This window comes from Salmo salar, chromosome 16 (genome assembly GCF_965601325.2).
Source record: "Salmo salar chromosome 16, fSalSal1, whole genome shotgun sequence".
Classification (NCBI taxonomy): domain Eukaryota; kingdom Metazoa; phylum Chordata; class Actinopteri; order Salmoniformes; family Salmonidae; genus Salmo; species Salmo salar.
The window spans coordinates 36,687,034-36,713,925 of record NC_138306.1 but is presented as its reverse complement, the minus strand read 5'-3'; the positions used below and the strand labels follow the sequence as shown (position 1 = coordinate 36,713,925).

General features: G+C 42.2%; 1 protein-coding gene across 1 annotated transcript in view; it reads right to left on the bottom strand.

The window, feature by feature from the left end:
- The window catches only part of LOC106573647 (E3 ubiquitin-protein ligase znrf1), a 48,019-nt gene extending 26,797 nt beyond the window's left edge, over positions 1-21,222 (bottom strand). The window contains exons 1-2 of the mRNA XM_014148886.3: positions 20,362-21,222; positions 5,216-5,311 (exon numbers count right to left, since the gene is read on the bottom strand). Of these exons, the coding sequence (XP_014004361.1) occupies positions 5,216-5,311; positions 20,362-20,746 (481 nt within the window). The 5' untranslated portion in view covers positions 20,747-21,222. The remainder of the gene's footprint in view (positions 1-5,215; positions 5,312-20,361) is intronic.
- Between the last annotated feature and the right edge of the window lie 5,670 nt (positions 21,223-26,892).

Below are 26,892 nucleotides of genomic sequence, written 5' to 3'. Positions count from 1 at the left end.
AAGTATTCAGACCACTTTACTTTTTCCACAATTTGTTACACTACGTTACAGCCTTATTCTAAATAGTCTCCCCCCCCCCATCAATCTACATAATGACAAAGCAAAACACAGGTTTTTAGATTAAAAAAATTCTGATTGGGTTCAAGTCCGGGCTCTGGCTGGGCCAATCAAGGACATTCAGAGATTTGTCCCGAAGTCACTCCTGCGTTGTCTTGGCTGTGTTCTTAGGGTCATTGTCCTGTTGGAATGTGAATCTTCCCTCTGGAGCAGGTTTTCATCAAGGACCTCATTGTACTTTTTTCTGTTCATCTTTCTACTGATCCTGACTAGTCTCCCAGTCCCTGTCGCTGAAAAACATCCCCACAGCATGATGCTGCCACCATAATACTTCACCGTATGAATGGTTTCCTCCAGACGTGACGCTTGGCATTCAGGCCAAAGAGTTCAATCTTCATCAGACCAGAGACTTGTTTCTCATGGTCTGACAATCTTTAGGTGTCTTTTGGCAATCTCCAAGTGGGCTGTCATGTACCTTTTACAGAGTGGCCAGTCTTTCGTCTGGCCACTCTACCATAAATGCCTGATTGGTGGAGTGCTGCAGAGATGGTTGTCCATCTGGAAGGTTCTCCCATCTTCACAGAGGAACTCTGGAACTCTGTCAGAGTGACCATTGGGTCATCGTGACCAAGGCCCTTCTCCCCCGGTTGCTCAGTTTGGCAGGGAGGCCAGCTCTAGGAAGAGTCTTGGTGGTTCCAAACGTCTTCCATCTAAGAATGATGGAGGCCACTGTGTTCTTGGGGACCTTCAATGCTGCAGAAATGTTTTCCTACCCTTCCCCAGATCTGTGCCTCGACACAATCCTGTCTTGGAGCTCTACGGACAGTTCCTTTGATCTCGTGGCTTTGTTTTTGCTCTGACATGCACTGTCAACTGTGGGACCTTATATAGACAGGTGTGTGTGTCTTTCCAAATCATGTCCAATCAATTGAATTTACCACAGGTGGACTCCAATCAAGTTGTACTGTGATATTAGCAAACATTTCTAGAAATCTGTTTTTGCTTTGTCATTACGGGGTATTGTGTGTAGATTGATGAGGGGAAAAAAACTATTAATCAATTTAGAAAAAGGCTGTAACGTATCAATGTGGAAAAAGTTAATGGGTCTGAATACTTTCCGAAGGCACTTTATGTTGAATATAGACATGGATTGTGATAAACATATTTACAGAGTAAAGAAACAAATCTCACTCCATACTTCTTCCCCTGGAAACGTGTGCGTGCCTGCATGCATGCTTTCTTGCGGTGACTGTTTTGTGTGAGTGAGTGTGTGGTTTTAAAACAAAGGGTAGACTACTAGGCGATAGGCTGCTCTGAATCTCTGATGCTCTATTCAAAGCATTCAAGGAAGTGTATCTTTGAGAATGACCGTTAAAAATGTTTGATCCCTGGGTAAATACCATAGGGTTGCAAAATTCTGGGAACTTTAATAATACATTTCCTGGTTTTCCAGAATCCTGGATGGAGGAATCCGGATTTCCTGCTTATTCCCTCCTGATTCCTGGAACGTCCCAGAATTTTGCAACTCTAACTCTAAGTATTGAAGCTCCTCATATGAACAAAGGAAAGCGGGAGAAGAGGGAGGAGGATGGATGAGAGAGGAGGGAGGAAATGTGGGGCAGCTAAGGTGAAGGGAGGAGAAGACAGCGTGAAATGGAGTGAGACAGACAGAAGACATATGCTCTGAATGTAAATCAGCTTAGCTTAGCCGCCCAGTCCCATCAACCCCCTGGCTGCCTCCCCCTCTCCCCCAACCCCTTTCCTCCTCCAGCATCCTCAATCTCCAAAACTGGATCTCAGTAAGTCTATACACAGCTGTTCCCCTTCCACACCCCTGCGTTAGAACAATAAGCACCCCCTCCTCCTCCCCTAGTCCACTCTCCTGCTCCTTAGCTTTATCCTCTAAGGAGCTATGGCTTCAGCAGCTCCCTCCGCATTACGCCAACCAGCCGGAGGGAGGGTGGAGACAGGTTAGTTGTGAGTGAGTGTGTGTGTTTGTGTACATGCAATGTGGTCTACAGTACAATGGATGGATTTAGGTCTAGGTCAGGGCTCTCCAACCCTGTTCCTGGAGACCTACCGTCCTGTTGGTTTTCAATCCAACCCCAGTTGTAACTAACTGGTTCACCTTATCAACCAGCTAATTACTAGAATCAGGTGAACTTGATAAGGGTTGGAGAAAACCTACAGGACAGTAGCTCTCCAGGAACAGGGTTGGAGAGCCCTGGTCTAGGTCTTCCCACTGCAATGTACAGTGCATTATGTCTACAGGGCTCTCTGTATACCGCCTATGTACTATATGTTTGTGACTGTGTGGTGTGTATGTATTTTTATTTGTGTTAAATTGTTTCATTCTTGTGGTTGCAAAGATAGGTTGTCTTATGTTAGTGTTTTATAGGATTCTAGGGGTGTTCGTGAAGTGGTTGTTGAGTGAATGAATGTGACACTGTTTTAGTGAACATGTGAGTATGAGCTGGAGAGTGAGGCCTTGGTATACCCAGTCCACGTGAGCTGACCACTGTGTCTTTTTTGGGCTACGACTTTGTATGCTTAAATATAGCCCTTGAATAGAGAGGATAGAGTTGGAGAGAAAGAGAAATCAAGAGAGAGAGAGAGAGAACAAACTACTTTACTCCTATTTGATGTGTTTGGGGAGAATGCCAAACCTCTGTTGGTAAAATACTGTATGCAAATGACACTGAGTGTGAAAGGAGTTTATCAGCTAAATATTACATGAATAATTCAATACAGTTAAGATATTACATTGTCTCATATCATTTTGATGGAACTGTCTTTGACTGCTGTTAATGCACTGCTATTTCTGTATTATCTGGGTGTAACTTACGTGTCACCCTATGTTCATCCCCTAGCAGGAGCAATACCCGCTGGGGTAGACGGGAGTTCATGGCGCTAAGCACCAGTAAATACCACAGGGTAAACAACACAATAATGTGTGGCATTTCAAACCCTTAACCAATATCACAATGCAAACCTTGTTGGCCAGATACCCACACAATGTATGTATTGTCTATCTCATTATTTCTCTATAGACACACACAACTCTCTAAATGCTCCACAAACAGAAACACAGTAAGTATACAGACAGGCACACATATTTATCACGGGCCACTGCGGGCAGGGTGTGTGTGTGTGTGTGTGTACATTGGCCTTGCAGAGAGGAGATCTGCTGATGTGTGACAGGCAGTGGGCCCAGCTGATTGACAATAGACCACAGAGCATTCTGGGAAATAAGATAAGCCACAGTCCTGTCCCTGTGTGTCACTAATTTAGGGGATTGCGGACAGAGAGGGAGGAGGGGGGGAGAGAGCGAAAGACAGAGAGAGAGACAGACTGTGAGAGAGAAAGAGAGTGACAGAGAGAAGGAAAGAGATAGTGATAGAGAGGGATAGAAGAAGAGATGGAGAGGGGGAGAAAAAGTAAGAAAAAAAGAGTGACAGGGAAGTAGAAAACCACACAAACAAGGAGATATGTATCTTTTTACTCCTCTCCCCTCTTACTCTTTATCAGCCATCACTGTATCACTCTCCGTACTCTTCCATCAATCCCAGTCAGTTTCTCTTTTTATTTCTTTTCACTATCTCAATCAATCTTTTAACCCCATTCCTTTTCAGCCCCTCATTGGTCTCCTTATCCCTCTCCCTATGTGTCCAGACATACCTGGCCTTAAATGAGCCCCAGAAAGCAGACTGGTCATATGTGACACGTAGCCCACATCGTCACATTCAGCCCCAGACAGACCAGACAGGCTGGGCCGGACAGTCAGTCAGTCAGTCAGTCAGTCAGTCAGTCAGTCAGTCAGTCAGTCAGTCAGCAGCAGGGCTGCCCAAGACTACAGGCAGACAGATATCTCAGCCAGCCACACTGTCAATCACACAACCTGGAGCCAGGCAGGCACACAGGGAAAAGAACAGCAAACAGTCACCGATAATGTCCTGGAAAGGCTGATTGAATACCTGAATCGACTCTGAACATACTGTGCTCAGGGAGTCAAGACAGGTATACATGTGACTCGTTTCAGGAAACTAGGTGTATGTCGCGCGTCACTACTTCACAGGAGAGGCATTTGAACGTAAACATGTATTTTTTTTATCTAAATACATTTTTTTGGCAGAAATGCCTTCTGGAACATGTGAACTTTCATGTGTCTTAATAACAAAATTGTATTCCATCTGTAAATACAAATACAATTGTTAAATTACGAGCCTAGTTGGTTTAGCCACGGGAAAAAAGGGGAACCTTCCCGCTAGCCCCAAAAAAGACATTTTCTAGCTCTGAGTCTCTACTTTTATCCAATGTAAAAAACACAATTTCAAATGTTGCTATATACTGTAAGAATGAATCAAGTCGTTCGGTCACATATACAGTACCAGTCAAAAGTTTGGACACACCTACTCATTCCAGGGTTTTTCTTTATTTGTGCTATGTTCTACACTGTAGAATAATAGTACAGCCATCACAACTATGAAATAACACATATGGAATCATGTAGTAACCAAAAAAGTGTTAAACAAATCAAAAGATATTTCATATTTGAGATTATTCGAAGTAGTTGCCTTGATGACAGCATTACACAAAAAACTATAGTAACGCTAATGGCATACGGCCACTATCTATGTATTTGGCTACTGTATGGTACATGTAGATCAGGCTTTTCTTATTTGGATACTGTGATTACTTGAGTACAAGCAGGTCAAGCCATTGATAAAGAAATACAGGATTCTAATTCTATTTCTATATCTACTGTATTTGACAATTATGAACTCCAGTACTATCCTATCGAGACACACCCCTAGACAGACAGACAGACTAAGTAGTGCTATGGAGAGAATCAATGGAGGGAATAACACACCACCGTGACCCCAGCTCTGGTACTAGAGAGACGGGCCATATAGAGTTCACAGCTACATTCCTACAGTCACAGCCAGCATCATTTGAGTAAGAGGGGGAGAAGAGGCTACATGAACCAGAGAGAGATAGAGGGATGAAGAGATGGCAAGAATTTGAAGTAGGAAAAGAGAGAGATGGGGAAGAGGAGAAGGTTTCAGAGATTCACATAGAGGAAAAGTGGCAGACGTGAGGGGAAGGAAGCAGAGATGAGGAGGGAGGAGGCCATATTGTATGAGGAAGGGTGTCTCACCGTTGTAGGACAGGCGGGGCTTGCTTAGACACATGATGAAGTGCACCTCCATCTCATTAGACGCCACAGACTTGGAGCAGACAGGACACTTGAACCCTGTGGAGAAAGAGAGGGAGGATTGGTTAGACTTTAGTGTATGCATGTTACACTGGCTCTCTGGCTCTCACAGCCACCATCCAACTCACAACAGTGAATAAGTGAACCAAATGATCCTAGATTTTTACAAACCAGTGTTCCCAACTAGAATGGGGCACCACAAACAGTGGCATCAACCATGTAGACTCACATTGAATCACTCTGTCTGTCTGTGTCTCTCTGTCTTTCTGTGTGTGTTGATATTTTCAAGTCAGTCCCCTTTACATGTAATAGAGACCTGTCTCTTACTCACTATGTAATAAACATGTAGTAATCTGTAAAAATGATGAATGTTAACCTGCATATGAAAAGACATTGCCGATGAAAATGAGCTATGTTGCTAAATCTGGTAAGATATTTGTTGTGCATGGTCCCTGAATATTAAAAATCGAAATGTTGATACAAATGAAAGACAGTCAATGTGTATATCCCATTCCAAATAGCAGACAGAAATTACTGCAAAGCTCTATCTTAGCTATCTCTCTTACGATGTTTGTTTTCAGCTTTGTGCATATTACAGTATTAGCAAAGCACATAAAAGGAGATTACATAAATTCCTGGCGTGGCTCTCCCTCCAACCACATGAGTTGAGTTTTGCATCATGAGTCCTCAATACTGTTTTAACACAGACACCAGTAGTGTTCAGATGGCTGCACCCAACACTTCACATGTACACAACTACCATAAGCACAGACACCAGGGCTCTGTCCAAACGGCACCCTATCCCCGACCCTGGTCAAAAAAAAGCTCAGCTGTGCCAAAATCAGCTTGTTTTTGGTCCAATGACAACTATGCAGTCATAAAGGTTGTTGCTATTCATTCCTCGTTACGTATTTTCTCTTTATTCAGACAATATTGAAAGTCCATGTTGGGATACAGGTAGAGGAGAGACCGCATGAATGTGCCAGGGGTGGTTTCTACCCATATCATTCATGTATACTTGGAAGACTGCAGCACTATCGCTGCTCCACACTCCCGCACCAGAATGTGTGTTTTAATCTTAATGTTAACTCAATATTTATTCATTCCTTCGGTGGGATCAGAGTCTAAACTCTTACTTTGAGACTTGTCTGGTTGGTCTGAGTCTGTCTGGGGTTCACCTAGAAAGCATAAAGCAATAACCAGACAGACCAGCACAGTCAGGAGAAGAGATGGAGAGATGAAAACACCCTGCAAAGGCCTAGAGCTGAAGTGAATGAGACAGCTTTATAAATGAGAGAGCTTGAACGAAACAGCAAGTATGACAAAGGGATGAGGGTGGGATGGATAGATAGAGGGAGGAACTAAGAAAGATAAAAGTAAACCTAGTCAGTCAGTAAACCGAAGCCCCGCCCCCCATGACAGCTGACCCACATTTCCCCTGGCTGCTATTTCCAGCCCTTACTTAGGGACAGACAGAGAGAGGAATGGAAGAATTTTAGAAAAAATAGAGGTGCAGAAGAAAAGTAGAGTGAGGACTTTCTATGAGAGATGATTGGATGTGATGGATAGAGACAGCCCATGGATCACCTCCCAGAAGGCAAGAGGCCAAAGAGGCCCTAGCTGTAAATGGCAATGCAGACAGTATATGGCAACAGCTCTATGACCATTTCAATGATCAAAGAAATGTTCAGAGTTCACATGGCGATACTGTGGACCTCTTTGTGTGTGTGTGCTCATCCATCCACTGACAGCACTGAAAAGAAATCAGTCTCTGAGAACATACTGTAACTGAGAAATACCACTCGTTGCTTGGAATAACTTAGTACGACTTCTAGGGTGGTGCTGGGAACTAAAGTTTACAGTAAGTCATGGGGGATTGATTGTATTCTTGGAAACTGTGAGGTCAAATAGGGACCATTAAAGTAAATCACAAGACTGCATGAAAACATAAGCAAACAAAGATATTCCCTACAGTGAACACAGTGTGTTTCATGAACACAGAGCTGGCCCTTTATCAAACCACTAACAAGACATACTTCATACTGGCAGAGAGAGCACAAATATCAACACAAAGAATGTCCCAACCTGAAACTAACCATCACAGCAGATTCATCATACCTTACAAAGTAATAGTACAGCCAATGTTTACTTACCCTGGACAATGTACAGTATAGTTGTCACACTGTATAGATATCAAGCCATTGGTATAGGCCTAGTAACTATGGAGTGGGCATGCTCTGTTTCTACAGAAGTGAAATAGAGCTGTCACACTGCGCTTCTGTTAAAGTGTCCCATGGCATCTCTCCACAAAGCCGACACATTTCTCAACCCAAGCCGACAGACTCAATCTTTACTCCATGCATTTTTTATGATACCTCTGTAGTCCTGCCCCATTCCCCATTGTCAATGATAAAGAATTAAAAACCTTACAAAAATACTTGTGTCTCGGAAGCTCATAAAATGTCCATGACTGGCCACCAGCACTACGATAGCTTCCTTCCTTAGGATCATTACCCTCTCAATATATTCCCACTCCTCTCCATGTGTTAGACAGAGTAGAGAGGGAAAGCCATATCCTCTTTTAGGCGATGTTAAACAGCATTTACCCTTCTTCAGAAGCGCTTAAAATGTGAATATCTGTGATTTCAGGGTAAATTGTAAACATTACCCTCCCCCTACCCACCAATGTTGTCTACACTCAGATTGAGTCAATACAACAAGTTATCACAGTCTCACTGCAGTATTAGACATTTATTCACTTTTCTCCAAATGTGAACCGATTCAGGAAACTACGCGTATGTCGCAAGTCACGACTTCACAGGAGAGCTGTTTGAATGTAAAAAATATATATTTTTTTAACAAAATTCGTTTTTGGGCAGAAATGCCTTCTTGAACATGTGAACTTTCATGTGCCTTAATATAAAACTTGTATGCCATCTGTAAATACGAATAAAATTGTTAAATTACGAGCCTAGTTGGTTTAGCCACAGAAAAAGAGAGCTATCTTCCCGCTAGCCATGATTGGCTGAGATAATGAGTGGGCCGGACATGCCGAGAGATTAGTTTGGATTGGTCTGCCATATAACATGTGTCTGTCTATTGGAGCTGGTCAGTATGTTTAGGTAATCATGTCGAACACAGCTTTTTTTTTAACCTCTTACATCTAGACGTTCCGCTAGCGGAACACCTGCTCCAATATCCAATGATAGGCGTGGCGCGAATTACAAATTCCTCAAAAATACAAAAACTTCAATTTTTCAAACATATGACTATTTTACAGCATTTTAAAGACAAGACTCTCCTTTATCTAACCACACTGTCCGATTTCAAAAAGGCTTTACAGCGAAAGCAAAACATTAGATTATGTCAGCAGAGTACCCAGCCAGAAATAATCAGACACACATTTTTCAAGCTAGCATATAATGTCACAAAAAACAAAACCACAGCTAAATGCAGCACTAACCTTTGATGATCTTCATCAGATGACAACCCTAGGACATTATGTTATACAATACATGCATGTTTTGTTCAATCAAGTTCATATTTATATCAAAAACCAGCTTTTCACATTAGCATGTGACGTTCAGAACTAGCATTCCCACCGAACACTTCCGGTGAATTTACTAAATTACTCACGATAAACGTTCACAAAAAACATAACAATTATTTTAAGAATTATAGATACAGAACTCCTTTGTGCAATCGAGGTGTCCGATTTTAAAATAGCTTTTCGGTGAAAGCACATTTTGCAATATTCTGAGTACATAGCCCGGCATCAAAGGGCTAGCTATTTAGACACCCAGCAAGTTTAGCCTTCACCAAACTCCGATTTACTATTAGAAAAGTTTGATTACCTTTGGTGTTCTTCGTCAGAATGCACTCCCAGGACTGCTACTTCAATAACAAATGTTGGTTTGGTTCAAAATAATCCATAGTTATATCCAAATAGCGGCGTTTTGTTCGTGCGTTCAAGACACTATCCGAAGTGTAAATAAGGGTCACACGCATGACGCATTTGGAGACAAAAAAATTCTAAACATTCCATTACCGTACTTCGAAGCATGTCAACCGCTGTTTAAAATCAATTTTTATGCCATTTTTCTCGTAAAAAAAGCGATAATATTCCGACCGGGAGTGGTGGTTTTCGTTCAAAGATAAAACATGGAGTCCACTCGTGCACGAGCCTGAGTCTCACAGTACTGTGACCAGCCACTATCCAAACGCGCTAATGTTTTTCAGCCAGAGCCTGCAAAGCCACGATTCAGCTTTTTGCCGCCTTCTGAGAGCCCATGGGAGCCGTAGGAAGTGTCACGTAACAGCAGAGATCCCCTGTAATGGATAGAGATAATCAAGAAGGCCAAGAAATTGTCAGACAGGGCACTTCCTGCATGGAATCTTCTCAGGTTTTGGCCTGCCAAATGAGTTATGTTATACTCACAGACACCATTCAAACAGTTTTAGAAACTTTGGAGTGTTTTCCATCCAAAGCTAATAATTATATGCATATTCTAGTTTCTGGGCAGGAGTAATAATCAGATTAAATCAGGTACGTTTTTTATCCGGCCGTGAAAATACTGCCCCCTATCCATAACAGGCTAAATGTATCGTGTAGTAAAACTGCATAAACCTAATGTCAAGTTAAAGAGTACTGTTAGCTAGCTAATGTTAGCTGGCTTTGCTAACGTTATGTGTATGCTCTCCACTTTCTGGAGGACTGAGTTTTGAAATCAGTGGAATTCAAGTATGATAACTAATGAGATGGAGAAATCACCAGTCTGGATTACATCGTCAAACTAAGGGCAACGATGCGTCCAACCATGATGTATACTGGTATGATTTTCAGATATTACACGTTTCTAATTTTGACAGAAAGTGATTTTATTTCAAGTGTACTGTTAGCTAGCTAACGTTAGCTGGCTGTGTTGCTAGCTAACATTATGTGTATGATCTTATTCTTCGTATCTCAGACACATTTGTTTGACTAGTTATAGCCATAGAACCTGGTTGGTTAGCTACCTGCAGATTCATGCAGCGTAGTAACATCATGAGTTGTGATTATGGTCCATTGTTTAGCTAGCTAGCTACATGTCTTAACAAAAGACTCCACTCTAATTTTGACAAAGTATTTTCATTTCAAGTTAAAGTGTATTGTTAGCTAGCTAATGTTAGCTGGCTGGTTCGCTAACTAACGTTCCGTCATGCGTTGGGATTCATTGTTTACCTAGCTAGCTATCTAGCTACATTTCTTAACAATAGACTCTCGTCTTAGTGTGCCAGAGCGCAGAATAGCTGATGCATTTTTGAATGCTCAAAACCCGTTGAATATGTACGGTGTCAGTAAACGTCGGCAACAAAGCGTCATACAATTGTTGCCAGCAGCACAGTTACAGTCACCAACACTCTGGATAACATGAAAAAAGCCTAACCAGCTCTGCTAGGGCAAGTAAAATGGTCAGAGTGATTTGTTCTCTCATTATGTGTCTGGAAGTAGCTAGCCAATGTTAGCCAGTTAGCTTGGGTGCTTGACTGTAGTTGTGAGGTCAGAGTTTTCGGAACAACCCTACATATTGGTCAGAGCGTCCAGTGTGCGCACTGATTGCGAAACCACAGACAGAGCGATAGGGTGAGTAATGTTGAGCTGTTCTCTCTCTCTCTTAGATGTCTGGAAGTGGCTGGCAAGTTAGAACAGAACGGTTGGAGACGAGTGGGGCTAAGGCTTAAGAGGGTGTGAACAATGCTGAATGGGTGTAGACAAAGAAGGGCTCTCCAATAGTACTATCAAAACATTGAAAGACGGTTTTCTCAAAGGTGTGTTTACAAGTTGATCAACTTTCAAAGCACAATTACTTTCCCATTTTTTCCTCAAATGCAGTGTATGATGTACCATTTTGTAGCTCTGAGTCTCTACTTTTATCCAATGTAAAAAACAGAAATTCAAATGTTACTACATAAGACCGAATCCAGGTGGTAAGTCAATTGATAGTAAAGCAATGGATAGTAAGGCAAGGTCATGCATCTGATATAATCTTTCACTCATGTGGCACAAACACCACTGCGTAATTACAATTAAATCAACTAATTTACTCCATAGGCCTAAACTGTGAATCTCACTTCTCATTCAATGAAAAATGTTAGCCAGATGAACCTGGGAATGAAACTTCAACTGGAAAACAAGGAAGGAAATGCAATGATATAGTTTTCTAGTTTCGAATGAATGAAGTACTAACTTTTAGACCTTAGTTTCCAGATGTTCCCAAAGACCTTCATCATGACTCATCCTCAGCTTCCAAGCCAACATACTATTTTAAATTCATTGTAGCAATTCATTTAGACAAATGTTCTGCTTCTATCTTGAGCTTGAATTGACTTTATAGCAATCATGAATCTGTATGCTTCACGAACCATGCATCTCTAGTTTAATGAAATTCCGTGTTATATCCTCAAGCATTCTGCATAAATGATATATAATATTTGATGGTTGATATAGATTAGAATATAAAAAAATAGCATGTATTAGATCAAAGGAGTCGGTTTCAGTGGGTTTAAAATCCATGGATGCCTACCCACATGTTCTCTTAAGACTTCCATAAACATAAACATCTATAGGGAGTCTTCACATTAAGAAGATGCCCTGAGGGGCAGATCATTGGATTTCAAAGTCCCAATATCAATATTCAGATACATATTTTAATATCCCTCACTTAGCTCATTGGTATCAATTTGTGACAAACCAGCTCGATTCGGTCCTATGTAGCAACCTTTGAAATTGCGTTTTCTACATTGGATAAAAGTAGAGACTCAGAGCTAGAAAGTGGTACATCACACACTGCAGTTGAGTAACAATGGGAAAGTAATTCTGCTTTGAAAGTTGATAAACTTGCAACCCCACTTTTGAAAAAATGGCCCTTGAATGTTTTGGTACAGGTAGTGGAACTCTTTGTCTACACCCATTCAGCATCGTTCACACCCTCTTAAGCCTTAGCCCCAACCATCTCTTTAAGGATTCACATGTGAAACCATGTGCTGAACAGTGTAAGTAAGGTAGTGTAGAAAACAACCAAACAACCAAAGATTTCAAGACTAAAAGTGGTGTAAGTGGTAGCAAAAACACACTTTATCTTGTCCTTGACCTACAGTATATCCTAATCTGATTTTGGTGCAGGTCATGTTGTTCTTCACATTACCGCCTCTGGTAAACACACACTATATCAAATAAAAATCAAAGTTTGTCACATGCACAGGACACAATGTGTAAACAGTACAGTGAAATGGTTACTTGCATATTTGCCTACTAGCATCATCAAAAATAGAAAGTGTCCAGATAAATATTGTATAAATATTAGATAATTATTAGGTGATTTTTAACCAGAAAAAATGGCCCTTGAATGTTTTGGTACACGTAGTGGAACTCTGTGTCTACACCCATTCAGCATCGTTCACACCCTCTTAAACTTTGCTAATATTAACCACATTGCTTCTCTTTACAACAGGAGCGGGTCATGTGAAATAAATGCTATAACCACCCCCCCCCCCCCCCCCCAGCCACATCTAGCTGAGTGGATGGGTCACTATTGTCTAGACATGTACACATGACCTAGTCGGAGCTCGTTTTTTCCGAGTTCCCAGTTGTCTTGAACGCACTGAAGTCAGAAGTCGGAGATTTCTAAATTCAGAGATCCCAGTTGTTTTGGACACGGCAATAATCCCAACTAGAGCTGTTATGGTGACCGTATTACCGCCACACCGGCGGTCATGAGTCATGATGGCAGTCAAATTCCACGTGACCGTTTAGACACGTAATTAGGCTTCTCCAAGCTCTGATGCTGCTGCTGATGGTCATTAGTAGCCTACCAAACGTGCTAACTGCCTGTTACTCAGCACTCTATTGTCCCTTTAATCACTATGACATCAATGACAATGTAATCAAATATCTATAGGCTATGCAATTGCATGAGAAAACAGAGTGATGGCCTCGATTAAAAAGAGGAGGATCCCATCATCTTTCTATAGGCTAGGCCTACTATATTTATTTATCAACTTTGCTAATATTAACCATATTGCTTCTCTTTACAACAGGAGTATAGCCTACCTGGCTGGCATGCAAATAAACCACGGGAAAAGCGTCCTCCATTCGCTATTTAAGTGCACAGATTACATTAAAAAAATTCCGCTGTCCGTTTTTGAGACAGGTGCATGATAATGGACCATTCTAAATCAAAACTAATTTCACACATATATTATTTAGTATATGGAAAAGTGTGATGGGTGAGTAGTGTGATGGGTGAAAATATTAGCCTATCACTTGTGAATGATATATTATCAGTTTAAGGTAAGAAACGGCGCATGCTTTTTTTCTTGACTTCAAATCATAGCCGCACACCTCATGTAGCCTAGCCCATAGGCCTATATGTTTTGATAAGGTTTGTATCACAACTAAAGTGGACAAATAACTTCTTAAAATTAAGCTTAATAATCTGCTTTACAACAGGTATAGAGCCCAACTGGCATACATAAGCAGCATGTGAGTTTCAAATTTGGGGAAGATAATTTTCACCATAAAAATGCACCTTTATTATAAAAGCATTACATGCATAATTGTATTTGTGGTCACTTTTGAGAATGGCGTTAACGCTTATAGCCTACTACTGTGTGCGCTTTGCTGCACTTATAATATGAAGAAATAGCCAAATAGTTTATCACATTTTAAGCTAAACATTCTCATCTGTTGCATCAGGCTCATTGCTTAAAACCATGTTTTTTGATGCTAGTGGTTTTATTAATTTGGGATCTATCGCATCCCACAACTGTCCCAGACTATGTTTGGAATATTTATTTCTCACACAGAATAGAATAGGTCAACTTTTGTGCTATGGGGGATAGTAGATTGACATAGGCTAGCACTTTTGCAGTTCTTTAGGCCTACTTGTCACGTCCTGACCATAGTAAGTTGTTATTTTCTATGGAAGAATAGGTCAGGGCGTGACAGGGGGGTTTTCTAGGTTCGTTTTTCTATGTTGTTATGTTCTACTTTTGTATTTCTATGCTTTGTTTGAGATGATCTCCAATTAGAGGCAGCTGGTCATCGTTGTCTCTAATTGGAGGTCATATTTAAGTTGGTGTTTGTCCCACCTGGGTTTGTGGGAGATTCATTTTGAGTAGTGTATGTTTCACCTCTGCATCACGGTTTGTTGTTTTGTCATTCAGTTTATTTATGTATTGCATAGTTTCACAGTTTAAATAAAATGTGGAACGACACACACCCTGCACTTTGGTCCGCTCATTCCTACGACAGCCGTGACACTACTCATCTTGTTCGCTGACGAAAAGTAAATGTGGACAGTTCTTCCAATATCTTCAATATGCGCCTCGGAATTGGATAAGGACGTGTGCAGTTGCGTCCCTGATGTATTCGTCTTCACTTGTAGCCATGTGAGTGAGAGGTGCTTCGGCATGCAGCCGGGAGAAGGGAATTATAATTATTATATTCAGCCCAAGGGCACAACGGCCACTGGCCGCAAAAGGCATGGATTCTTTTAGGGGGCATTACGGCCACACAAAGGGGATGCAGCCGGGAAATTTGAGGCATTATCTAGTCTTTGTCAAATTGTGAATGAGAGACTGATGAACTGTGTACAGCTAGCGCAAAAAAACTAAGCAGAGCTCATGCCTTTCATGTCATCATTAGAGCTGTACCATGCAGCCTTAGAATGTATGAAAAATCAAAACATATAGCCCAACATTTTTATCACAACTAAAGTTAGATAAATAACTCTAATTTAAGCATACACTGTAGGAGTACCTGTTTCTTTGTTAACTGCTCAAAACATAGACTAGCCACATGTGCGAACTCCCTCAAATCGTTTGTAGAAAATATCATTTTTATTTTATTCAGTTATATTCAACTGTATTCTTCATACTATAAAATAATATACAAATAATGCCACGGAATTCTAAGCAAAGCTTGTCCCCTAAATGAACTAGCGTAGCCCACAGCCATATGGCATAGCCAGATCAGGACCTAACATAAGGACAACTCAGAGTATGCTATACTGTTCTTCTGAAATAGACTACATTTTCTTCATATCGTGTTTCTTTAGACCTGTCTAAAATAAATAATGGATTTATTGTGATGGTGTAGGCTATATTACATGGATTTATTAGACTTTTTAAAATGTAGATGTTCCAAAGATCTGCATCATTGGCTTGTAGGCTATGCGTAGAAACCAGGAGATGCAAAATGTGTTTATGTTAAATAACAGTCAGTTAACATGATACCGGCAGTTATTTGCTTGACAATCACCAGTTTACAAAATGTCATGACCGCCACAGCCCTAATCCCAACCCGATTATCAGAGCTAGCCACCACGCATGAATCTGCAGGTAGCTAAGGCTAACCAACTAGGTTCAATTTTAGCTAGCTAGCCAACATTAGGCTATAACTAGCAATGCAAATGGATTTCTGAGATGCAAATAATATTACTAAAGAGGTCATACACGTAATGTTAGCTAGCGAGCCAGCCAGCTAACGTTAGCTAGCTAGCTAACAGTACGCTTTAACTTGCAATGAAAATGACTATCTGACAAAATTAGAAATGTATAATATATCTGAAAATGTAGCTAGCTAGACTTTTACCCGTATACATGGATGCTTCTCCCTCTCTGTTACAGATGCCATGGTTGGCCTTAGTTTGGAGATGTAATCCGGAGATTTTCGACTCCCTCCGTATACTTGCAATCAAACGCTATAATTTTCTCCATCTCCTTTGCTATCATATTCTGCTTACACCGGGCATTCCACTGATTTCAAGTTCTTCCATGACAACAACAAAAATTCAGGGCAGCAATATTGAGAGCACTGTAGCAACACTTTTGCAGTTTTTCTTGATATCTTTCAAAAAAGGTGCAGGAGAAAGTATTATCTACACATACTGAGCAGCTCATGTTATAGACTGAAGCATGCTACATGGCAGACCAATCCGAACTCATCTCTCGGCATGTCCAACCCATCCATTATCTCAGCCAATCATGGCTAGCGGGAAGGTTCCTGCCTTTTTCTGTGGCTAAACCAACTAGGCTTGTAAATTAACCCTTTTAGTCGTATATTTACAGATGGCATACATGTTTGTTATTAAGGCACATGAAAGTTCATATGTCCCAGAAAGCATTTCTGCCCCAAAAAATGCATTTTGATAACAAATTAATGTTTACGTTCAAATGCCTCTCCTGTGAAGTAGTGACATGCGACATACGCCTAGCTTCCTGTAACAAGTCACATTTATAAACACATTATAGTACACAAAACACAAATCTCATCAGCTAGTCCTGACTGAATCTTCCTCTGCATTCTAAATGACATTACACCGGATCAGTCCTCCCTCAGAGAATCATGTAGGGGAGTAATGGAGAAGGGAAGAGAGGAGAGGTGGAATGGTGGTAGAAGGCCAGACATAAACTCAGTGACACAACACTGAGAGGTTCAGGAGTAGCGTTATGAACAGAGAAGAGAGGCAGGCAGACAGACAGAACGTTCATCCCAAATGGCACTGTATTCCTTATATAGTGCACTACTTTAACCAGAGCCCTATTGGCCCCGGTCAAAAGTAGTGCACTATATGGGGAATAGGGTGCCATTTGGGATGCACCCAGAGGAGAGAAGTCATCATTAAAGGTACAGATGGGAAGTCTGTGGCTGCCTCTAGCTCCTGCTCCAATCAAACGGCAGGCAAGCAGTGTGACAGCTAGCTCCCTGTAATACCCTGCTGTCTAGAAAGCCTCTGTCTCTCAGAAGAATAAACACCTTGCTGTTTCATGCCCTCTTTCTGTCATGTCAAGGACATCACTTGTTTACTGTCTATCACAGGTCATTAGGCTAGACAACATGGATAAGCTTATTAAATGAGTGACCTTGTTTGTTTGTGTATGCCTGTGTGCATCTTCTTTCCACATGTCTGGGCTGGTTGTCCCTCTAATGATGATACTAAATGCTGGAGTGTGTCAGCATGTCTAGAGACCTGTTTAGTCCAGAGTACAGGACATTATGCCCATACATGGAGAGTAGCCATTTGATTACATCACATCCAACTCAATCGCAACTCAGACAACTCTTTACCTTACCGGAAAGAACAGCAGTTTCCATGGAAACAGCTGAATGAGAGAGGTAAAGACGGAGAGAGAAATGGGGAGGAGGGAGCCGTGAGAGAGACATACTGACCTATTGTTGTGTTCCTCACTAAACTGGTTGATTGCAGGAGGTAATGTGGCCTTAGATACAGGTGAAATGGGGGGTAGAGTGTGGATAGGAGGGAGGTGTGTAATGGCATTGGGGTGTATTGTGTGGGAGAGACTAGGGTATCATTACACAGTGAATGAGACTGCTTTGCTGTGATGGGAAGCACTGGGAAACTATGTGATTTAGGTTTGTGATGCTTAATGACATAGAAAGCATCCTGTGATCAGTGTGATGCTTGCTATACAGTGGCATCATCTGCTTTTTTGATTAACAGAGGCTTATGCCCCCTGCTACTGAAGTCAAAGGTTTATCTTTAGAAAGTCTCTGCTGTATAATGACAGGATTTAGTCCCTGCACCATGGCAACGGTTGTCACTGCCTTTGCCCTGGCCCCCTGTCCTTTTAATTGGCCAGTTGTTTGCACTTGTGGCGTCCTTTTATTAGAAAGGTCTGTCGGCTGTCACTCAACAACAGACTGGCTGTGAAACACTGGTGACAGGAAGTCTGTCAGAGGAACATGTCAAGCCTCTCTCTCCCTCTCTCTATCTCTTCCCTCTCTCCCTCCTTTCCTCCATCTCTCCCTATCCCCCTTCTTCCCTCTCTCCCTCCCTCGTCCTCTGCGTCTTGATGAAACAAGTGTGTGAGGATATTGTGAGGGTGGTAAGGAGAAAGCAAGTGTTCGTCTTGAAAATAGCAGTGACAAGAAACGTGGTTGTCACAGACGCAGCAACAGAAACTCCTCACTTAGCCATCCAGTGTAGAGTGTGTGTGTGTGTATGTTTGTGTGTGTGTGTGTGTGTGTGTGTGTGTGTGTGTGTGTGTGTGTGTGTGTGTGTGTGTGTGTGTGTGTGTGTGTGTGTGTGTGTGTGTGTGTGTGTGTGTGTGTGTGTGGGGCTCGGAGTCTGTGTACACTGTGCTGAGACATTAGGAGAAGAGAAAGAGACAGAGATAGAGAAAGAGTGTGTGAGGGGAAGGGAAAACATAAATAAATTGAGAATGACCTATATTGTTGAATTCCGCTGCCAGACAGTTCAGCACAGATCTTCAGATGTTCAGTTCAGCACATCCCATCATTCCTAAAAGACTTGCCACTAAAACTCAGCCACAACACTGTGTGTCTACAGTAGTATGTGTGTGTGTTCATGTGTGTTATTATCATTACTTACATTTCAATTAAAATGGTGGTGTACACAAGTGAATGATTGCTTATGGCTTTAATTTTAGAACAATTACATTGGCTTCTGCTCAAAGAGAGTTCAGTCAGTGCCTCTGCTCTGCTCAAATCGGTGAGTGATTACTTAGCTCTGTGATGGGTGAGTGAGCACCATGGGTCTATCACAGGAGGAGAGATTACACAGACCATTGCTAAGGGGTCTCTAATCTGAGAGTGCATAACAACAACAGTAGGTGAGCAATTTACTAAGTGACAATGTAGACGGGACTCTGTTCAGGAACTGCATCAGTGAAACTGTTTGCTGCTGGATCAAACAAGTTGGCTATCAGAATGAGGTTTCCTGCCAGGATCAGACTAATCAGCAGTCATACAATATTAATAAGAGTATTAATGGAGTATCAATGAGGCTGCATGGAAAAGGGCAGGCCAAAACAGTCCAGTTGGTAAATATCAGAAGGCCCTGTAATATTTCTAATGCTTTAAGCCTAAGAAATGTGTGTGTGTGTGTGTGTGTGTGTGTGTGTGTGTGTGTGTGTGTGTGTGTGTGTGTGTGTGTGTGTGTGTGTGTGGGTGTGTGTGTGTGTGTGTGTGTGTGTGTGTGTGTGTGTGTGTGTGTGTGTGTGTCTCGGCATGTATACCATTGTCATAGGGGATTTCAGATGTGACCTTGTGTCAGACTTTGGGTTTTAAAGTATGAATTACATTGTTTATTATGCTGCAGAACTGTCTACTGTCTACCTGCCATGGTGGCACCTCACCAGAGTTTTTCATGCTTTGCAGACCGTGAGTACTGTTTCTAGTTTGACTAATCAATTGAAGGCAACAAGATGTCTGACCAATGTTCCACTGAGATAAGAGAAAGGCTCCAAAAAATATCCTGAAAATATATATTTTTAATGGTTCTTTCAATCAATTCTGCAATTCAGTCAAATCCATACTATGATAGGAGTGTGACCACACCAGACTGGAGAGTTTGAAATTGGTAGAATTTAAGATCTGGTGTCTCTGTCTTCCTTCTATCCCCCCACTCCCTCACCACTTCCCAAGGGCACTTGACGGAGGCACCTGTGATCAGCCTTATTAATAGCCATTTTACAGAGAGGACAGAGAGAGACTCCATGTCTTGAAAACAGGGCTGAATTATGTACCTGAAGCAGGACCATAGCCTTATCCTTTATGGGAGCGTCTCAGTCATCAAAAGGAACAGCAGGGTCACCTAGCGATAAAAGGCAAACAGTCTGGATGTTGATGCCTGACATTCCCTCCTGTGGGTTGCTGGTTTGGGCTTTGGTAATGAGTGCCTGGGGACCTGAGCCAGTGTCGTCAGTATTCTGCAGCTCAGGCCCTGAAAAGCCCAGTCAGTGAGACATATTGTGGTCTGAGGTAAACAGATGATAGCTGTGCCCCCCCCCCCCCAATAAGGTACATAAGGTCAGACACTCAATGAACCCCTGATTAACTGCCCTGATGCACACACACACACACACACACACACACACACACACACACACACACACACACACACACACACACACACACACACACACACACACACACACACACACACACACACACCTAATTCATTAATGAAGTTCCATGGATGGCAGGGAAGTTTGCTGATGACATAGAGGCCTAATGATAACTGTGATGTGTGCAGCCAGCCATGGGTGGCTGTGTTGATACTTACCACTGTGGGCGCTAAACCACCGGGGTGCAATGTGCAGGGGCAAGGTGTCTGCCAACGACCCTCGGGAGCCCAGATAGAGCATACCATCCGTGTGATGCCCGCTGCCCGTTTCCTGGTAGCCGTTACCATGGGCGGCGTTAGTGCCAGACCCCCCTCCGGCCCTGTCCGAGTCTGTTCCTCTGGGGGTATAAAACCCAAAGGGCACCGTAGGACTATGTTCTATGCCCATCCCAGCCACAGAACTCACTGAGCGGCTGCGTAACCCCATAGTGCCACTTGGTCGGTAGTGCCCAAAGTGGGCCGAGGGTGGCACTGCGCTGTCATCCGCCGAGACACCGTGAAAAGCACCCCGGGGCCGCCCTGCCGTACTCTGCTTGCCCCCCATCCAAATCGCCCGATAAAATTGGGTGGGGGCTGTTGAAACGGGGCTCCGCAGAGAGTCGAGAGCCGTCACTGGAATCGCCCCCGACACGCCTGTCTGCAGTGCACTTGATCGCCCCTTGCCAGGGACAAAACGGCAGCTTCAAAAAATCCCGGTTGTCAAGTCTGACTAAAGCAGCTGTGTATAACAGACGCAACAGCCCATTTCCCTGACAGGAACATGAGCGACTCGAATGTTTTGATTCAGCTCAACAGAGAAAAACGATCATTTATAAGAGGATGATGTCAAATTAATGATAGAAAAACAACTCCCCTTGATAAAGATAAGCAAAACGCAAAACGTTTTCCCCTCACAACGAATGACAGGACAGCCTGCTCCAAATCACAACAGAGATGATGACAAGCACAAAGCGCAACAACGGTTCCGACAGTCGCGCTTCTCTGCAGTAGGCTAGGCTACCCCCCTTTAATGTTATTATTTTTGTCTTGAAGACTGGTTCAGCTGATCATAACCATAGCCATGACAACTGTTGCTGTCTGTCTGCCAGTCTGTCTTTCCAACGACGTACGTGTGTCCGGGTCCGCTTGTTCTCCGGTTCCCGGAGATTTGGGTCAATGTATGCCGCTCCCCTGCATTCTCATATCCGCGCGCTCGCTCTCACTCCTTGCTGCTGGTAGACAATGGAGGCGTTCAGTGCGCATACTCGGGTTAACAATGTAACGCGTGTGAATAGGGAATATACAGTAGTCTATATATATTCTTAATCACGAGGAATTGATTAAAAATATTGTCCCAATTGTCTGTCTATCTTTTAGAAATCCATTGAAGGTGCTTGTCTGGCTCACCCCAGGCTACCATGTCAGACGAACGCAGTGTGAGCAGAGGACAGAGATTGATAAGAGCTAGTAACGCTGTCATAACCAAGTTAACATGCAGATGGCACAGCATTCACGTTTTTACCATATGATGAATTATTGAGATTGTTGACAAATGACAATTAGCAGTCTAAAGGTATTTCCCCCAAATAGGCCTAGTTGTTATTGGCATGAATTTATCACGCAATTATCATACAACTGTTTATTACTGGTTCTTAAACTATAAATAAAAAAACAATAAACACTATTAACCATTAACAAACCCTTTATAAGCGGTACGTAAATTATTACTGCCGCTGTTTGCTATTTATTAATGAGAAAACTATTAATCATGCATAAATCAAAGCTGAAAGACAAATGATATGCCATGAACACATCGTCTGTGGATTCAGGCTAATGATCTCTTGGATTCAGGATAATGAGCAGGTTTGAGTGACAGCACAGTCAGGAGTGACAGACACCTGTCACTCCCATTCACTCCTGCAGAATAAAGCCAGTCTAACACACAGATTCTCTGATTCTCATATCTCAGGTCAAATAATCCAATTCAGGACGTCATTGTTGATGTATAGTCATTGCTGCTGCATTAAACATACACACACGCACAGACATACTGTACAGGCACATACGCACACACACACACACACACACACACACACACACACACACACACACACACACACACACACACACACACACACACACACACACACACACACACACACACACACACACACACACACACACACACACACACACACACACACACACACACACTAATTAAAATGCCAATCTGGCCCTCATACCTTCATGGACAATTAATCATTCCCAGCTTCCTATTGGCTCATTCAATCATCCCTCCTCCTCTCCCTTGTAACTATTGCCCAGGTCGTTGCTGTAAATTAGTATGTGTTCTCAGTCCACGTACCTGTTAAAATAAGAGTCAAATAAATCAAAACAATTAGGGAAATCTACCAACTGCTTTTTAAGAAGGGGCAATTCCATGGTAACAGAATGATGCTGAGACTCGAATTCTTTCACTTTAAAATGTATGTCAATGCAGATGCAAAGTTTGGTAACCGAATCAGGGCACAAAGAGCACACACAACCCATCATTATGTTACCAATCTTTGAATCTGCACGGTTCTTCAAGTGATTTTGTAAAATCTTCTGTGGAAATTGTTAAAAGTAGTCCTTGTTTATAGAGTTGTATGGTTTGTTTAACCTTGCAGTCATTGGTTTTTGTTTGACATACATTTTAAAGTGAAAAATCTGAGTCTGAGGATCATTCTGTTATCATGGAATTGCTCAAAGGTAGCCCAACGCGCCGCAAGATGGGGCTATTATTCTTTTGCTTGCCAAAATTATAATATAATTTGTTTTTCATTCCCAAAATTATACTAGCATACTACTGTCTGAACATACATGAATAAAATAATTTAAAATACTACACCAGAGAGCATCATTTAGCCACAGAGGATCAATAGCTTCTAAAAAATAGCTGTGGAAAACATTTTATAGTAAGCACTTACTGTCATGAAGGCTACAATTTGGGCAGCGCTTGCCAAATATAGAACAGCTTGTTGCATTGTGGCCATAGACATATAATCCATAGAAGGATTTTGGAACCTTTAACCCCGGCACTTTGACTGTTAAACTCATGTGTACCCTAGAAATGGTTGCCAATCCTGATTTGAATGGAAACTGCATCTATGGATTATATTTCTATTGTTGGTTGTGGCTGTCAATTAGCTTTTTGCAAATTTCAAAATACAATCACGAGAAAATCGTAGGCATACAGTTTGAAAGCAAATGCCTACTGCTGAAAATAAATTACTAATCTGTCTGTAGAAGCTAACCACAATTTTTTGAGTGATTCTGAGCGAACAGCGCTGTTTTTCAAAGTAGCTTATTTTAAGATAGGCTGTTGATTGGCACGAGCGCATCGGCCATGACAGGTGAGTAGCCTAGGGTTCATCTTCATCATTGGGTGAGTCAGTGTCACTGGAAAGTCTATTTTGTAGCCTACTACAGCCTATAATATATACTGTACATATATATTTACTGAGTATAGCAAACATTAGGAACACCTTCCGATTATTGAGTTTCCCTCATAACAGCCTCATTTCGTCAGGGACATGGACTTTACAAGGTGTCGAAAGCTTTCCACAGGGATGCTGGCCCATGACTCCAAGGCTTCCGACAGTTGTATCAAGTTGTCTGGATGTCCTTTGGGCGGTGGACCATTCTTGATACACACTGGAAACTGTTGAGCGTGAAAAACCTAGCAGCATTGCAGTTCTTGACACAAACCAGTGCCCCTGGCAGCTATTACCATACCCCATTCAAAGGCACTTAAATATTTTGGCTTGCCCATTCACGCTCTGAATGGCACACATACACCATCAAATCAAATCAAGCTTTATTTATACAGCACATTTCAGACATGGAATGCAACGCAATGTGATTTACAGGGGAAAAAAAACAAAAAAAACCCAATGAAAATAAAAGCAAAACATTTACTACACAACAAACATAAGATAAAAAATAAAAGAATGACACAAACTGAACAACTAAAAAGCACCCTAAGGAAAAGCAGTGTTTTAAGATGTCTTTTAAACACTGTATATCCACAGTTTCAGCCACTCTCATGTTCTCTGGCAGGCTATTCCAGAGGCTGGGTGCATAATAACTAAAGGCTGCCTCTCTATGCCTCTTGGTCCTAGGCATTGGGATAGTTAAAAGGCCAGTGATAGATAACCTGAGGGACATCCTGGGTACATACCTTAAAAGGATGTCTGACATGTATTAGGGATTTAACAAGTGACATCAATAAGGGATAATAGCATGTGAACACTCCAAGCCTTTCCTCCTAAGTAGACAAGTCATTCCTCCGATAACTCCGACATGACGTAAAGGCAGGTTCGATCGAGTTAAGAAGGAAACCGACTCCTTTGCAGCCTGAATGGAGAATGTTTTATGTACGAGCCGGTCCATAGGAGACGCTAATGTATTACCGGCTGGGCTGACTGCGTCGATACCTACATGTATTACAACATCAGGAAAATTACGCCCTCTAGGGGTCTCGGCGCTAGCTCAAAAGCGACCTTGGGCCCTCTACTGAATAAATTACTAATTGCAAATGAAATCACTCACCTCCACTGAAACTTTTATTGTTGTTGCAAAGGAATACAAGTCACCTAAGATAAACATGCTGTCTACTTTATCTTCAGAATTTAATATCGAGAATGTGTTTAATGAGACAGGTGAGCCTATTTATTCTGTGAAAATGTAGCAAGTCTGCTATATCTTTTTTAAAGGATTAAGCTAAGCACATGTCTCTCATGTGCTCTTCTCATAATACCACGTAATTACAGGCCAAATGTTTACAAAGCTCTCTGTTTTATCCGATTGTTTTGACTGTCGGAAATCGATTGCTCTCGCTTGACTCAATAGCCGACTGTTGCACCATTTCGAAGTCTCGTGCCAAACCAGGGAAGCAAAGTGTAAACACACCAGGGAAGCAAAGTGTAAACACACCAGGGAAGCAAAGTGTAAACACACCAGGGAAGCAAAGTGTAAACACACCAGGGAAGCAAAGTGTAAACACACAGCAGAAACTAGTAGCTAGCTAATTACTTGTTACTTGGCGGGTATCTACTTTTTAACTACAGTGACTTTTTAATGGAGACAGTCGGACCTTCCCCTGCCTCCCTCTTCTCCCTTGAAGATATTTTGCTTCCTCACAAGAGGCTGCCTAGCCGGACAGAATGCACGTTTCCCTGACTTGAATTCCTGGAGAAATCTAGTGACTTGCGGGACATTCAAGAGGTCAGTCGCAAATGTGAAACAATGTACAGTGCATTCGGAAAGTATTCAGGCCCCTTAACTTTCTCCACATTATCTTACGTTACAGCCTTATTCTAAAATGGATGCAATAGTTTTTTCCCCTCATCAATCTACACACAATAACCCATAATGTCAAAGCAAAAAGTGAAATATTACATTTACATAATTATTCAGACCCTTTACACAGTACTTTGTTGAAGCACCTTTGGCAGCGATTACAGCCTCGAGTCTTCTTGGGTATGACGCTAAAAGCTTGGCACACATGTATTTGGGGAGTTTCTACCATTCTTCTCTGCAGATCTTCTCCAGAACTTTTTATTTTGACTTTATTTTATTTAGTAAATATCTTCTTAACTCTTTTTCTTGAACTGCACTGTTAGTTAAGGTCTTTTACCTGTTGTATTCGGCACATGTGACAAATACAATTTGATTTGATTTGAGTGAAATGCTTGCACTGTGGAGCCCTGATAACCCGCCACCGTGGATGGTGAAATAGTCATCTTACCCGCCAATGCCAAAATGGCAGGTGACGGGTGTTAATTTTAGGCCCTGACCGCTAGGTTTCATGGGTATTATGACACCACTGTGGGGCTCTATTATACCGGCACCAACGCTCGTCATATGTGGTAGGGCTTGCAGACGATAACGTATTACAAAAGGAAACCCAGCCGTGAGATGCCCAGCGATGCAGAACTCCCAAACGAGATAAATGTATTTTATGCTCGCTTCGAGGAATATAACACTGCCTTGCATGAAAGCTCCAGTTTTTCCGGATGACTGTGTGATCTCGCTCTCTGTGGCTAATGTGAGCAAAACTTTTAAACAGGTTAACAATCACACGGAATACCAGGGTGTTCTTAAAACATGCGCAGACCAGCTGGCAAGTGTCTTCATGGATTTCAATCTCTCCTTGTCTCAGTCTGTAATCCCAACATGTTTCAAACTGACCACCATTGTCCCTGTTCCCAAGAGCACCAAGGTAACCTGCCTAAATTACTATCACCATGTAGCACTCACATCTGTAATTATGAAGTGCATTGAAAGGCTGGTCATGACACACATCAACACCATCATCCCAGACACCCTAGAGCCACTCCAAATCGCATACCGCCTCAACAGATCTACAGATGAGACTCAATATCAATTGCACTTCACACTGCCCTCTCCCACCTGGACAAGATGGGAAATAACTTATACTGCCCTCTCCCACCTGGACAAGATGGGAAATAACTATGTGACAATGTTGTTTATAGACTACAATTCAGCGTTCAACACCATAGTCCACTCCAAGCTGATCACCAAGCTAGGGACCCTGGGACAAAATCCCTACCTCTGCAACTGGATCCTGGACTTCCTGACTGGCCGCCCCCAGGTGGTGAGGGTAGGGAACAACACCTCCTCCACGCTGATCCTCAACACAGGGAC